This window comes from Protomyctophum bolini (genome assembly GCF_963924005.1).
Source record: "Protomyctophum bolini genome assembly, chromosome: 7".
Lineage (NCBI taxonomy): Eukaryota > Metazoa > Chordata > Actinopteri > Myctophiformes > Myctophidae > Protomyctophum > Protomyctophum bolini.
This window is the reverse complement of record NC_137868.1, coordinates 710,001-723,582: the sequence shown is the minus strand read 5'-3', so window position 1 is coordinate 723,582 and position 13,582 is coordinate 710,001. Positions and strand designations below refer to the sequence as shown.

The window sequence follows — 13,582 nt, the reverse complement described above, 5'->3', positions numbered from 1 at the left end:
GTGTTTGTGTTTCCTCAGTGCCCCCCGGGGACCCCAGGTGGACGGGGGTCCGGTGGTCCGTCTCAAAGGCCCACTCCCCCTCACAACCTCACCTGTCGCTCCAGCGGAGCCAAACCGGCCGCCAGAGATCACCTGGTACCGAGACGGAGAGGTGATGGAGACCGCCCAATACTCCAAGGTACAGTATTATTATTATTAATATTAATATTATTATTATTAATGGAGGAGCACACATGTTACAAACACAACTCTGTATGATGGAATGCCAAGGGTGACCCAGAAAATAGCAGCCAGGAGAATGAGACTAGCAGGACACTGCCAAAGACACCAAGAGCTGCCAGCCAGTAAACTAGTGCTGTGGGAAGCAACGCACGGGCACCGGTCACGAGGACGTCCAACGCTAACATACGTGGATGTACTCAAGAACGACGCAGGAGCGCAAAGTACCAACGAACTGGCCGGATGTATGGAGAACCGGGATGACTGGAAACCACGATGGAGGGCTCGTCTGAGGACGACCTAGAGAGGAGAGCTCAGTAAAGTTCCAACCAGGATGTTAAGGAGATCAGTAAAGTTCCAGGATGTTAAGGAGATCAGTAAAGTTCCAACCAGATGTTAAGGAGATCAGTAAAGTTCCAACCAGGATGTTAAGGAGATCAGTAAAGTTCCAGGATGTTAAGGAGATCAGTAAAGTTCCAGGATGTTAAGGAGATCAGTAAAGTTCCAGGATGTTAAGGAGATCAGTAAAGTTCCAGGATGTTAAGGAGATCAGTAAAGTTCCAGGATGTTAAGGAGATCAGTAAAGTTCCAACCAGGATGTTAAGGAGATCAGTAAAGTTCCAGGATGTTAAGGAGATCAGTAAAGTTCCAACCAGGATGTTAAGGAGATCAGTAAAGTTCCTCTCTACGACTCGGTTGTCATATTATAAAGTCGTTAGAACGAAGGAGGAAGAGCCTCTCTCTCTCTCTCTGCCTCTCTCTCTCTCTCTCTCTCTCTCTGCCTCTCTCTCTCTCTCTCCATAATGCAGTGACAGTCAGCAGCATAACTGGAGCATATAGTAAAGCTCAGACACCCATGACACACACACACACACACACACACACACACACACACACACACAGGAGGAAACACAATGGGTGTGTGTGGGGGGGGGGGGGGGGGGGATGAACCAGAAGGAAAAGTGTCACATTTGCCACGGCTGTGTGAGCACGCTAAACGCTATGCTAAATGATAGAGAGAGAGACAGAGAGAGAGAGAGAGAGAGAGACTGTAGTGGGAAGCTACGCTAGTGCTGGGTGACCGCCATAGAGGAGGGGGCGGGGCGGGGCGGGGGGGGGGGGGGGGGGGGTGAATAGCGCCATGAAAACATACGAAATAGAAACCTACATTTGGGCGGGTTATTTTCACCGTTATCTCATGTCATATCACATGTAAATATGAAATAAATGCTTAAACATGTAGCTAGGTGTAATGTTAGAGACCACAGAAGACATGTAAATATGAAATAAATGCTTAAACATGTAGCTATAGGTGTAATGTTAGAGACCACAGAAGACATGTAAATATGAAATAAATGCTTAAACATGTAGCTTAGGTGTAATGTTAGAGACCACAGAAGACATGTAAATATGAAATAATTTAAATAAATGCTTCAACATGTAGCTATAGGTGTAATGTTAGAGACCACAGAAGACATGTAAATATGAAATAAATGCTTAAACATGTAGCTATAGGTGTAATGTTAGAGACCACAGAAGACATGTAAATATGAAATAAATGCTTAAACATGTAGCTATAGGTGTAATGTTAGAGACAACAGAAGACATGTAATATGAAATAAATGCTTAAACATGTAGCTATAGGTGTACTGTTAGAGACCACAGAAGACATTGTAAATATGAAATAAATGCTTAAACATGTAGCTATAGGTGTACTGTTAGAGACCACAGAAGACATGTAAATATGACATAAATGCTTAAACATGTAGCTATAGGTGTACTGTTAGAGACCACAGAAGACATGTAAATATGAAATAAATGCTTAAACATGTAGCTATAGGTGTAATGTTAGAGACCACAGAAGACATGTAAATATGAAATAAATGCTTAAACATGTAGCTATAGGTGTAATGTTAGAGACCACAGAAGACATGTAAATATGAAATAAATGCTTAAACATGTTAGCTATAGGTGTAATGTTAGAGACCACAGAAGACATGTAAATATGAAATAAATGCTTAAACATGTAGCTATAGGTGTAATGTTAGAGACCACAGAAGACATGTAAATATGAAATAAATGCTTAAACATGTAGCTATAGGTGTAATGTTAGAGTCCACAGAAGACATGTAAATACTAAATAAATGCTTAAACATGTAGCTATAGGTGTAATGTTAGAGACCACAGAAGACATGTAAATATGAAATAAATGCTTAAACATTGTAGCTAGGTGTAATGTTAGAGACCACAGAAGACATGTAAATATAAATAAATGCTTAAACATGTAGCTATAGGTGTAATGTTAGAGACCACAGAAGTGAACCTTTTCAAGTCTGTTTTCTCAACTCGCTGTTTCTCTGCCAGACATTACGACTATAAGCCATATCTCCAAAACTGGTGGGTCAAACTGAACAACCAATATGGTCGCAATTACTTTCCTACCACTGGAAGAAAAAAGAGAGAGGAGGGGGCTTTTAAACGTAAGAGAGAGGGGGGTCTGTATAGTGAGGGGGAGAGTGATGTGATGCCATCAGGCGTAAAAATGCTTTTTGGTGTCTGGAAGAGAAGTGGCTGGAAGGACCGCTTCATTGATTCAATCACACACACGCACGCACGCACACACACACACACACACACACACACACACACACACACACACACACACACACACACACACACACACACACACACACACACACACACACACACACACGTCCGTATGTTGCAGTGTCGTGCGTGCGTGCGTGTGTGCGTGCGTGCGTGTGCGTGCGTGCGTGCGTGCGTGCGTGTGTGCGTGCGTGCATCACTGTGCTTTGCGAGGCCACCGTTTTTTCCAGGTTGTTTTTTGTCTAAAACGACAGATTAGTTCAGAGTATCGTTTTTGAAAGACTAGATTAGTCTGGATTAGGATTAAACAACATACAGGTTCTATATGGTTACACATAATGGCTTGGTGTATATCTGTAGAATTAAGATTAAATATGTTATGTTTATTTTAATGTCATGGTGTATTTCTAATAAAGATTATAGGCCTTACGTCGAAATGATAAAAACAATCTTCAAAATCCTGACAGTTTCTGAAAAACCTTATGATTCTGTATCAGTGGTTCTCACAGGGTTAAAACCTTATGTTTCTATATAAGTGGTTCTCAATATTTCATGTCAAGGACATAATTGGCCGCCGACCCCCATCTGAAAATATGTTGTTCCAGTGCCCCCCCCCCCCCCCCCCCCCCTCAGAAACAAAGATTTGAGTTAAAAACGTTCTGCTCTGAAAGAATATTATATTCAAAGATTTGCGCGACATTTCCCACGATTTTTCAAAATACAAGCTTGTAGATCTGCTATTTTTCATAGCTAAACTATAACATAATGTTAAATAAAACACCAAAACGGGTTCCTCCCAAAACGGGTTAATTAAATTAAGCTCATATAGGCTGAAAAACATCAAAACTATTCTATAAAAGACGATAAAATCACCATCCTGAACACATCCATGTCCTCATGCCTCTATAGCAACTATACCGCGCTGTGCGTGTGCGTACGAGCGGCAGTGTGCGTGCGTGCAGTGTGCGTCCGTGCGTGCCTGTGCGTGTGCGTGCAGCGTGTCCGTGCGTGCGTGTGCGTGCGTGGCGCGGTGGTGCGCGACGCCCAGCTACCTCTCCTCACTAGACGAATCGATCGGAGGCAGAAGCACTAAACAGATTTAGAAGACGATGACAAACAGGCCGCTCTCTCTCTCTCTCTCCCTCTCTCTCATCTCTCTGACGGGCCAATAAGGAAGCAGCAGCACTCTCACAAAAATGTGAGGACAGCACAATATCTATAACAACCCCCCCCCTCTCTCCCTCCTCCCCACCCCCCCACCCCCACCAAACGGGTACCATGCCGCAAAGCCTCGTCGTAAAAAAAAGAAAGATGTGTGATTTAGCCGCGGTGCGAGCCAGCCAGCCAACCCCCGAAAGGAGATGGAACGAACAACGCTCTCACGGCTGGCTCCGTCGCATGCACTGCACTGCACTGCGCGCAGCCAGACCCAATAAGACCCGTGTGTGTTGGTGTCACAGACGATAGAGTGTGTGTGCGTGAGTGCGTGCGGTGCGTGCGGTGCGTGCGTCAAGGATAGGCAATTATGTTTGTGCACTGTCAAACAAGGTCTACACCAATAATTCTTGAGACGGTATCTTATAAATAAAGGTCGTTAAAAAATGGTGGTTTTAGTGCGTCGTGTGACTTTGATTGAAATGTTTTAATACACAAATAGTTCAAATGGTATATCTATGAGTGCAACGTTGTGTCTGTGTGTGTCGTTGTGGCGAGGACGAGGGGGTACCTGGGGAACGTTGTGTCTGTGTGTGTCGTTGTGGCGAGGACGAGGGGGTACCTGGGGGAACGTATGTGTCGTTGTGTGTCGTTGTGGCGAGACGAGGGGGGTACCTGGGGGAACGTTGTGTCTATGTCTGTCGTTGTGGCGAGGACGAGGGGGTACCTGGGGGAACGTTGTGTCTGTGTGTGTCGTTGTGGCGAGGACGAGGGGGTACCTGGGGAACGTTTTGTCTGTGTGTGTCGTTGTGGCGAGGACGAGGGGGTACCTGGGGAACGTTGTGTCTGTGTGTGTCGTTGTGGCGAGGACGAGGGGGTACCTGGGGAACGTTGTGTCTGTGTGTGTCGTTTGTGGCGAGGACGAGGGTGGTACCTGGGGGAACGTTGTGTCTGTGTGTGTCGTTGTGGCGAGGACGAGGGGGTACCTGGGGAACGTTTTCGTCGGACTGTGCGCACAGCAACGTTCTTCATCTTTATACATGGAGATGAAAGGTGCAGGATAAGTGGGTGTGGCTACAAGGCACATGGTTCTATGCTGCTGGTTTGTCCAATCGCAAGCTGTATAGATTTAATTGTTCACCTATTGTTGTTGTTGTTTTTCATCCAATCAGACGCTACTGTTGTGTGTTTATTTTTTCGTCATCCAATCACACGCTGCTGCTGTCATTCCTTTCCTCCAATCACAGACGCTAATGGAGGAGACGGGAAGCGGGAGCTAGCGGTCAGCATGTTACCCATAATTCCAGAGGACAAGGACTCGGGACGCACGTACACCTGCAGGGTCCTAAACCCCGCCGCGCCCGCCGGGAGGCAGACCTCCGTCACCATCAACGTACAACGTGAGTTTGCCTGTCGACACGGACACCTGTAAGCGGTCCTCTGTTACCATCAATGTAAACCTGAGTTTACCCTGTCGACACGGACACCTGTAAGCGGTCCTCTAATACCATCAAGTGTAAACACACAAGCGATCCGTAACACAACACTTACACTATTTACAATGTAGTCATTTATCATAACACTCTTAATCCAGAGAGATTTACAGTAAGCAAGAAACGTAAGCAAGAAAGATGTAAGATGTATCTTTACACTATGCTTCGCAGTCCAGAAGTGAATTCCCCCTTCATTTTCCTCATAGACTTTTCAAATGTATTTATATAAAGACGTTTACACCGCGGAGAGGGGGAGGGGGGAGGGGTCAGATCAACAAAAGATAAAAAAAACTAATCTAAATCTATTAGTTTTTCTTCCAGGCAATCACAGTTCGATCAGCATAATTGTGCTATACAAACAAATAACGGAAAATATTATGAAAATAAGAAAGTTAAGATACAATTCAAATATAATATATATATATAGGCATGTCTGTGTGCACTGGCCTTAGAGCCCTGTGATTGGCCCTACTCTTTAACGATATAAATAATGAATCAATCACATCGGAAATTAATGGAGTTCAGCTGCTTCTTCTTCTGATGTCAATTAGTCACCTACGTTGTGACAGCTGTAACGCTGCTCTCTGGCGCCCCCTAGGGAGGGAGGGAGGGGGAAGGGGGGGGGGCAGCTGTAGCGCTGCACTCTGGCGCCCCCTAGGGAGGGAGGGAGGGGGAGGGGGGCAGCTGTAGCGCTGCACTCTGGCGCCCCCTAGGGAGGGAGGGAGGGGGAGGGGGGGGGGGCAGCTGTAGCGCTGCACTCTGGCGCCCCCTAGGGACGAAGCGTAGCCGCGGCGGCTAGGCTATGCTTCTGAACGCAGTGACAAATGGAGCTGTGTACCGCGCTGCACATTAATATCAACGCACACACACACACACACACACACACGCACGCACGCACGCACGCAAGCACGCACGCACACACACACACGCACGCACGCACACACGCACTGCACACACACGCACGAACGCACGCACACACGCACGCACGCACGCACGCACACATGCACGCACTGCACACACACACACACACACACAGACACACAAAGGTGAGGCGAACGGTTGGATTAACAAATAGAGTGCCTTGCCCGGAGGGGCAGGACACTGCACCTGCAACCCACTTAAAGATAGAAACGTATTAAACTACTACTGCTGTGTATGTGTATATGTGTATATATATTATATATATATATACTGTATATATGCTCTTACACTGAGAGGCCGTTAATAAATACATTCCTACATTAATAAATAAAACATGTGCGTTCCCGAGGTGCACGTAATGGACGAGTAGCAGGTGTGGTCAGGTGACCTAGTTAGTTCACCCGTGGTGGAGAGTAACTAAGTACATTTACCTTTACAGTTACAATTACAGTTTCAGCGGTCCAGGCGGCACCTTTGGCGGGTAGTCCAGTCTGGCATTCATCTGTCTCATCCCTCGTTTTTCTAGCGTATGTTGTTGTGGCTGTGTGTTAAAGGGGGTGTCAGTGATTTCAGTCAAAAAAACGTAGGTTTCGTTTTTGGCTGTGGGACCCAAGCTTTCATCCAATCAAGATAGAGAACAAAAACGAAACCTTTTTTGACCCCCAGGGGTTAACTGGGGACAGGGAGGAACTCCTTATATGGTCAGCACACTCTATAGTAGGGAGGATTATCACAACAAAACAAAGAAATAAGTGATATTTGAATTAAGTGAAATCACTGACTCTACCTTTAAACCCTATGTCAAACTGTGCTGTAATGTGTATGCTGCCCCCAAGTGTTTTGTGGTGTGAATAACGTCATGGATCGCACATATTTCGCGACCCAGTGGCTTCCTATATAGTTTGTATTGAAGACATGTTGTACCGCAATGCGTTACTCTTCAGTGCTGAGAACCGAGGGCTACAGATGGACGCGCATCAACACGTGACACACACTAACCAATCAGAAACGTCATACAACGTAAATAACATTTGAGGCATAATACTAACGTGGCAGCATATTACAACTTTTAATCACTGCCTTTGGTTAGTGGCTACTTATATTATATAATATTAACGTTTCTGGATTGCTAATTTTAAATAAATTACAGGCTGCGTAGATTTCGTTTCTCGGTCATTCTTATTCACGTTTTATTCAGGGGGTGGGCATGGTGGTGCGGCGCACCAGCGCCCCCCTATGGACGCACCGCCACTGTTCAGACCCTCCTGTCCACAACGATGCTAAGCTATACGCTAACCTGTTTCAGACCCTCCTGTCCACAACCATGCTAAGCTACGCTAACCTGTTTCAGACCCTCCTGTCCACAACCATGCTAAGCTACGCTAACCTGTTTCAGACCCTCCTGTCCACAACCATGCTAAGCTACGCTAACCTGTTTCAGACCCTCCTGTCCACAACCATGCTAAGCTATACGCTAACCTGTTTCAGACCCTCCGTCGGTGACGCTATCCGTTCAGCCCCAGACGGTGACAGAAGGAGCCAAGGTTCTGTTCATCTGCTCTGCGTCGGCCAACCCCGAGATCACTGGATACAGGTAATATAAATGATACTATATAAATATATAAGATTATATTATCGCCGGTGATCAATTTAGAATTCTACTCACTGATGTTTTTACCCAGGTGGTCTAAAGGGGGCGTGGCCATCGCGGAGGCCAATGGGGACAGTCTGGAGGTGAGCGTAGACCACTCCTACTTCACTGACCCGCTGTCCTGTGAGGTGTCCAACTCTGTGGGCAGCACCAACGTCAGCACCCTGGTGGACGTGCAATGTAACTACACACACACACACACACACACACACACACACACACACACACACACACACACACACACACACACACACACACACACACACACACACACACACACACACACACACACACACACGCACACACACACACACACACACATTTCGATTTCTTTATTTGAGTCCACATTTATAAAATACATTATCAAGGACACAAATACTTTCAGTTGCTTCTCATATACTACGCACTCCAAACATCACGTGTCTCAGTGCTGGAGTCCAAACAAGCCCTAAATGTACAGAATATACAGTAGGCAACACATGAACTTATTCACAGCAAACATTGGTCACTTCAGTCTGTCATATTATTACCAACACCGAAAGTAAATCATGGGTACAAAAAGCACCTTCTCCTCCAAATAGACCGACTGCCTATAATGGAGGAGATTGAACAGTATGTTGCTTTGCCTTACACTTGGACAGCCCTATAATCCTCAAGCCTCTGACCACTAGCCTGTGGACATCATGGCCCAGGCTGCCAAATATAAAAACAATGAGCTGACACGTAGAGCACAGTTGTTTAGTAAGGAAAGCTTCCTCTAAACTTGAATCAAAAGCACAGCCAACTTCCAATAGAAAAACCTCTCTGCTGTTCTTTATACACATACACACACACGACAATTACCTCATGCAGTGATCTCTCTCTCTGTTCCAGTTGGCCCCAGGCTGCTGGCTGAACCCAGACCCATGACGGTGGACAGCGGAGCGGACGCTGCCTTCACCTGCTCCTGGACGGGTAACCCACCCCTGACCCTGGCCTGGACCAAACAGGGCTCCAACGTGGTGAGAGACAGCTATTAGCAGATCGAAAGGGCCTTTCAGTGTGGAGTTTGCATGTTCTCCCCGTGTCCCCTATAGGGTAGGTACCCTCACAAAAAACATGCAGTAATCCTGGTCACTAAACTGCTTCCCCCTGGCCAGCCGGGGCGCCTGATGGAGGGGAAAGGAACTGGTTGGAATAACGTGTTCCTTCCACGCGCTACGTCCAACCAGGGAAACTCCCCCCTGTCAGGTGTAAAGGAGCAACTTGGACACTCAGGCATGAAGGAAGCATGAGTTCAAGTCCGTTGCTCTCCCCTTGTCCCACATATATGGGGACTAGGTTGGTCTCCCCTTGTCCCCCATATATGGGGACTAGGTTGGTCTCCCCTTGTCCCACATATATGGGGACTAGGTTGGTCTCCCCTTGTCCCCCATATATGGGGACTAGGTTGGTCTCCCCTTGTCCCCCATATATGGGGACTAGGTTGCTCTCCCCTTGTCCCCCATATATGGGGACTAGGTTGGTGGAGGGTGTGTAGAGCCCAGGATCACATTAGATAATGGACACAGGGGTGAAAAATGGGTTACAAAGTCGTGGGATAAAAAAATATATTTAGAGAAAAATAGCAGATCTACCAGCTCGTAGAGCTGGTAGATCGTGAGCTTGTATATCTGCTATTTTTGAAAAATCGAAGAACGACTGACACATAGAAACATAGCTTTTTCAGAAGACTGTCAGGATGTAGAAGACATTCTTTTTAGAATCTGATCTCAGGTCAGAACGGGTTAAAAGGCCAAACTAACAGATCCCCCCCCCCCCCCCTCCCCCCAGGTCCTCAGTAACGGTAACACGCTACAGCTCAAAGCCGCCACCCAGGAGGATTCTGGGACGTACACCTGTAAGGCCATCGTCCCCAGGATCGGTGTGGCCGAGAGGGAGGTCACTCTGACCGTCAACGGTGAGACTGTCTGTCTGTCTGTCTGTCTGTCTGTCTGTCTGTCTGTCTGTCTGTCTGTCTGTCTGCCTGCCTGTCTGTCAGACAGACATAACAAGTCAAAATAAACAACTACACTTTAGAAACAAGACCAAATAAACAACTACACTTTAGAAACAAGACCAAATAAACAACTACACTTTAGAAACAAGACCAGATAAACAACTACACTTTAGAAACAAGACCAAATAAACAACTACACTTTAGAAACAAGACCAGATAAACAACTACACTTTAGAAACAAGACCAAATAAACAACTACACTTTAGAAACAAGACCAAATAAACAACTACACTTTAGAAACAAGACCAAAAAAACAACTACACTTTAGAAACAAGACCAAATAAACAACTACACTTTAGAAACAAGTCTAAATAAACTACTACAATTTGGAAACAAGACCAAAAAGTTGTCTAAATAGCCTACTGTTCTGTCTCAGATATTCTGGTCTGTCTGCAGCCTTTAGAGATGCACTGAAAACAGGCAAAACAGGCCACAACAGTGACATCTGCTGGCGAATCCTTATGCCATTATATAGGTATTTGTGAACTCCACAGGAAAATCAGAACTCTCAGTTTGAGCACAGAATGTGGATGTGAAAAGTTCAGGGTTTTTTTGGGTGGAATTTAGAAAACCTAAAAAAATAACCTTAGTTTATTTTTAATGTAACAATCACTTTAACCCATTTTGGTCGGGAACCCCTTTTGGTGTTAGCATCATGCTATGCTTTAGCAATTTTTTGAAAAATCGACTGACATAGAAACATAGCTTTTTCAGAAAACTGTCAGGATGTAGAAGAACATTTTTTTAATAATCTGATCTCAGGTCAGAACGGGTTATGGAAAAATCGAATGAAAATCACCTGCCGGGGCCGACGATGATGCAACGTGATCTCAATGTGATTTTACTCTCCCCCCACCCCCCCCCTCCCCCCTCCTCCTTCTCCCCCTCCCCCTCCCCCCCACAGGCCCGCCCATCATCACCGTGGAAACCACGCAGCACGCCATCAAACACGCCAAGGGCAAACTGGAGTGCATGGTGGGAAGCAGCCCCGCCCCCGAAAAAATAGTAAGACCTGTTGTGTGTGTGTGTGTGTGTGTGTGTGTGCGTGTAGGTGCGTGTCTGTGTGTGTGTGTGTGTGTGTGTGTCTGTGTTTGTGTGTGTGCGTGTGTATGTGTGTGTGTGTGTGTGTGTGTGTGTGTCTGCGTGTGCGTGTGTGTGTGTGTGTGTGTGTGTGCGTGTGTGTGTGTGCGTGTGTGTGTGCGTGTGTGCGTGCTCTGCCCTCACCTTCACACTGTCACACCTCTCATACGCGGCAGTGGATCACACCAACCCGCCGTGCACGGACCTCACGTGCACCTTCTCTGCTCACGGAAAGCGCACCCGCGGAAATGCGTGCGCTTTGTCGATGTGCACGCCAGCCCGGCGGCGTTCACACCCACTGTGGGTCAGAGAAGAGGGGGGGTGGAGGGGGAGGGGGGGGAGAGTGAGGTATATCCGCAGGTTTCAACAATACATCACGTGTTCGACACAACAGTGTCACAACAGAATCCACATGAACCATTTACAATGTAGTCTTTTTATCAGAATATCTTTTTTTTAATATATTTTTGTAACCCATTTTTCACCCCTGTGCCAATCATCTACTGTGATGTGTACAGTCATTTTATCAGACTGTCTGAATCCAGAGTGATTTACAGTAAGCAGAACAACACATACTTCCATCTGAGGGTTTGTAGATCAGATATGGAGGAGGAGGAGCCATGGGGGGTGGAGCCAGCATCAGGTGGCTTCGCCTCGCGGCTTAGAGACCCACTGGAGATGTTACATGGACCGCTCCTCTCTCTCCCACTCTAACGTCAGGTCTCTCTCTCTCTCTCTCTCTCTCTCTCTCTCTCTCTCTCCAGGTCTGGTCCTTTGGCGATGTCTCTCTATCATCAGGTCTCTCTCTCTCTCTCTAACGTCAGGTCTCTCTCTTTCTCTCTCTCTCCAGGTCTGGTCCTTTGGGGATGTCTCTCTATCGTCGGGGTCCTTGGGGAGGTTCTCCGTCCAGACCGTGTCCAGTGAGCAGGGTGTAGTGTCGTCTCTCGTCCTGTCGGAGGCGCTGTCTCAGGACTTCGCCGCGCGCTACAACTGCACCGCCTGGAACCGCTTCGGCACCGCCAGCGCCCTGATCACGCTCCGGGAGCAAGGTGACCAATCACAGGCTTGATCACCCCCTGACCCACACACAGAGCACACTGTGCATGCGCATACACACACATGCACTCACGGCGCACGGCGCGCACACACACAGAGACGTCGGTGCATTTATAGTACGTTGGTGAAAGAAATGCAAATGCCCCCCCCCCTCCCCCCCACCCCCTCCCACCCCGTCTCCAAATACACACCGACATGAATCCAATTTACTTTTTTTTTTTTCTTCTTTTTAATTTAAAGAAAAGATGTTTAAAGAAACTAAAACAAAGTGAAGCATTAATTCAGCTCTCTGAAGGAGCTGATCGGGTTAAGCTAAGCTCCCTGGTTTTAATTATACAGCATCTAATCAATATCATTTAATCAGTGGATTGCTCCCTCGCTCCTCAATCACATCACGGAGATATCGATTAGACACCGACGTCGATTAGAGAAACGCTACAGGTGGGATGGGGGGGGGTTAACCCATTAGGACCCGAGACCAGATTCTACAAATAATCTCGTCTAAATCATGACAGATTTCTGAAAGACCGAATGTTTCTATATATCAATCACTAAAACTGTTGCATGTCAAGGAACTCCAAAAACACAAATCAAACTTTGCTGTCAAAATTGATTGGCGGTATCACTCCGTCCGCCCATCCGTCCGTAGCTCCGGGCGCCACAACTCTTCCACACAACGAGCCAACGATGAAATCTCGTTACAAAACATGTTTCTCACCGAAACTGTCCTGAACGTCCCGCGAGCACCGAGACTGTCCTGAACGCACCGCGAGCACCGAGACTGTCCTGAACGCCCCGCGAGCACCGAGACTGTCCTGAACGCACCGCGAGCACCGAGACTGTCCTGAACGCACCGAGACTGTCCTGAACGCACCGAGACTGTCCTGAACGCACCGCGAGCACCTAGACTGTCCTGAACGCACCGCGAGCACCGAGACTGTCCTGAACGCCCCGCGAGCACCGAGACTGTCCTGAACGCCCCGCGAGCACCGAGACTGTCCTGAACGCACCGCGAGCACCGAGACTGTCCTGAACGCACCGCGAGCACCGAGACTGTCCTGAACGCACCGCGAGCACCGAGACTGTCCTGAACGCACCGAGACTGTCCTGAACGCACCGCGAGCACCGAGACTGTCCTGAACGCCCCGCGAGCACAGAGACTGTCCTGAACGCCCCGCGAGCACAGAGACTGTCCTGAACGCACCGCGAGCACCGAGACTGTCCTGAACGCACCGAGACTGTCCTGAACGCACCGCGAGCACCTAGACTGTCCTGAACGCACCGCGAGCACCGAGACTGTCCTGAACGCACCGCGAGCACCGAGACTGTCCTAAACGCACCGAGACTGTCCTGAACGCACCG

General features: G+C 47.5%; 1 protein-coding gene across 1 annotated transcript in view; it reads left to right on the top strand.

Annotated features, from left to right (window-relative positions):
• kirrel3l (kirre like nephrin family adhesion molecule 3, like) overlaps window positions 1-13,582 on the top strand; it is a gene marked incomplete at its 5' end in the record, with an annotated part of 21,698 nt that overhangs the window by 1,383 nt on the left and 6,733 nt on the right. Inside the window, 12 exon segments of the mRNA XM_080767276.1 lie at window positions 19-33; window positions 36-70; window positions 73-123; window positions 125-178; window positions 5,229-5,240; window positions 5,243-5,381; window positions 7,884-7,989; window positions 8,078-8,226; window positions 8,920-9,047; window positions 9,859-9,985; window positions 10,989-11,089; window positions 12,015-12,213. Coding sequence (XP_080623402.1) covers window positions 19-33; window positions 36-70; window positions 73-123; window positions 125-178; window positions 5,229-5,240; window positions 5,243-5,381; window positions 7,884-7,989; window positions 8,078-8,226; window positions 8,920-9,047; window positions 9,859-9,985; window positions 10,989-11,089; window positions 12,015-12,213 — 1,116 coding nt within the window.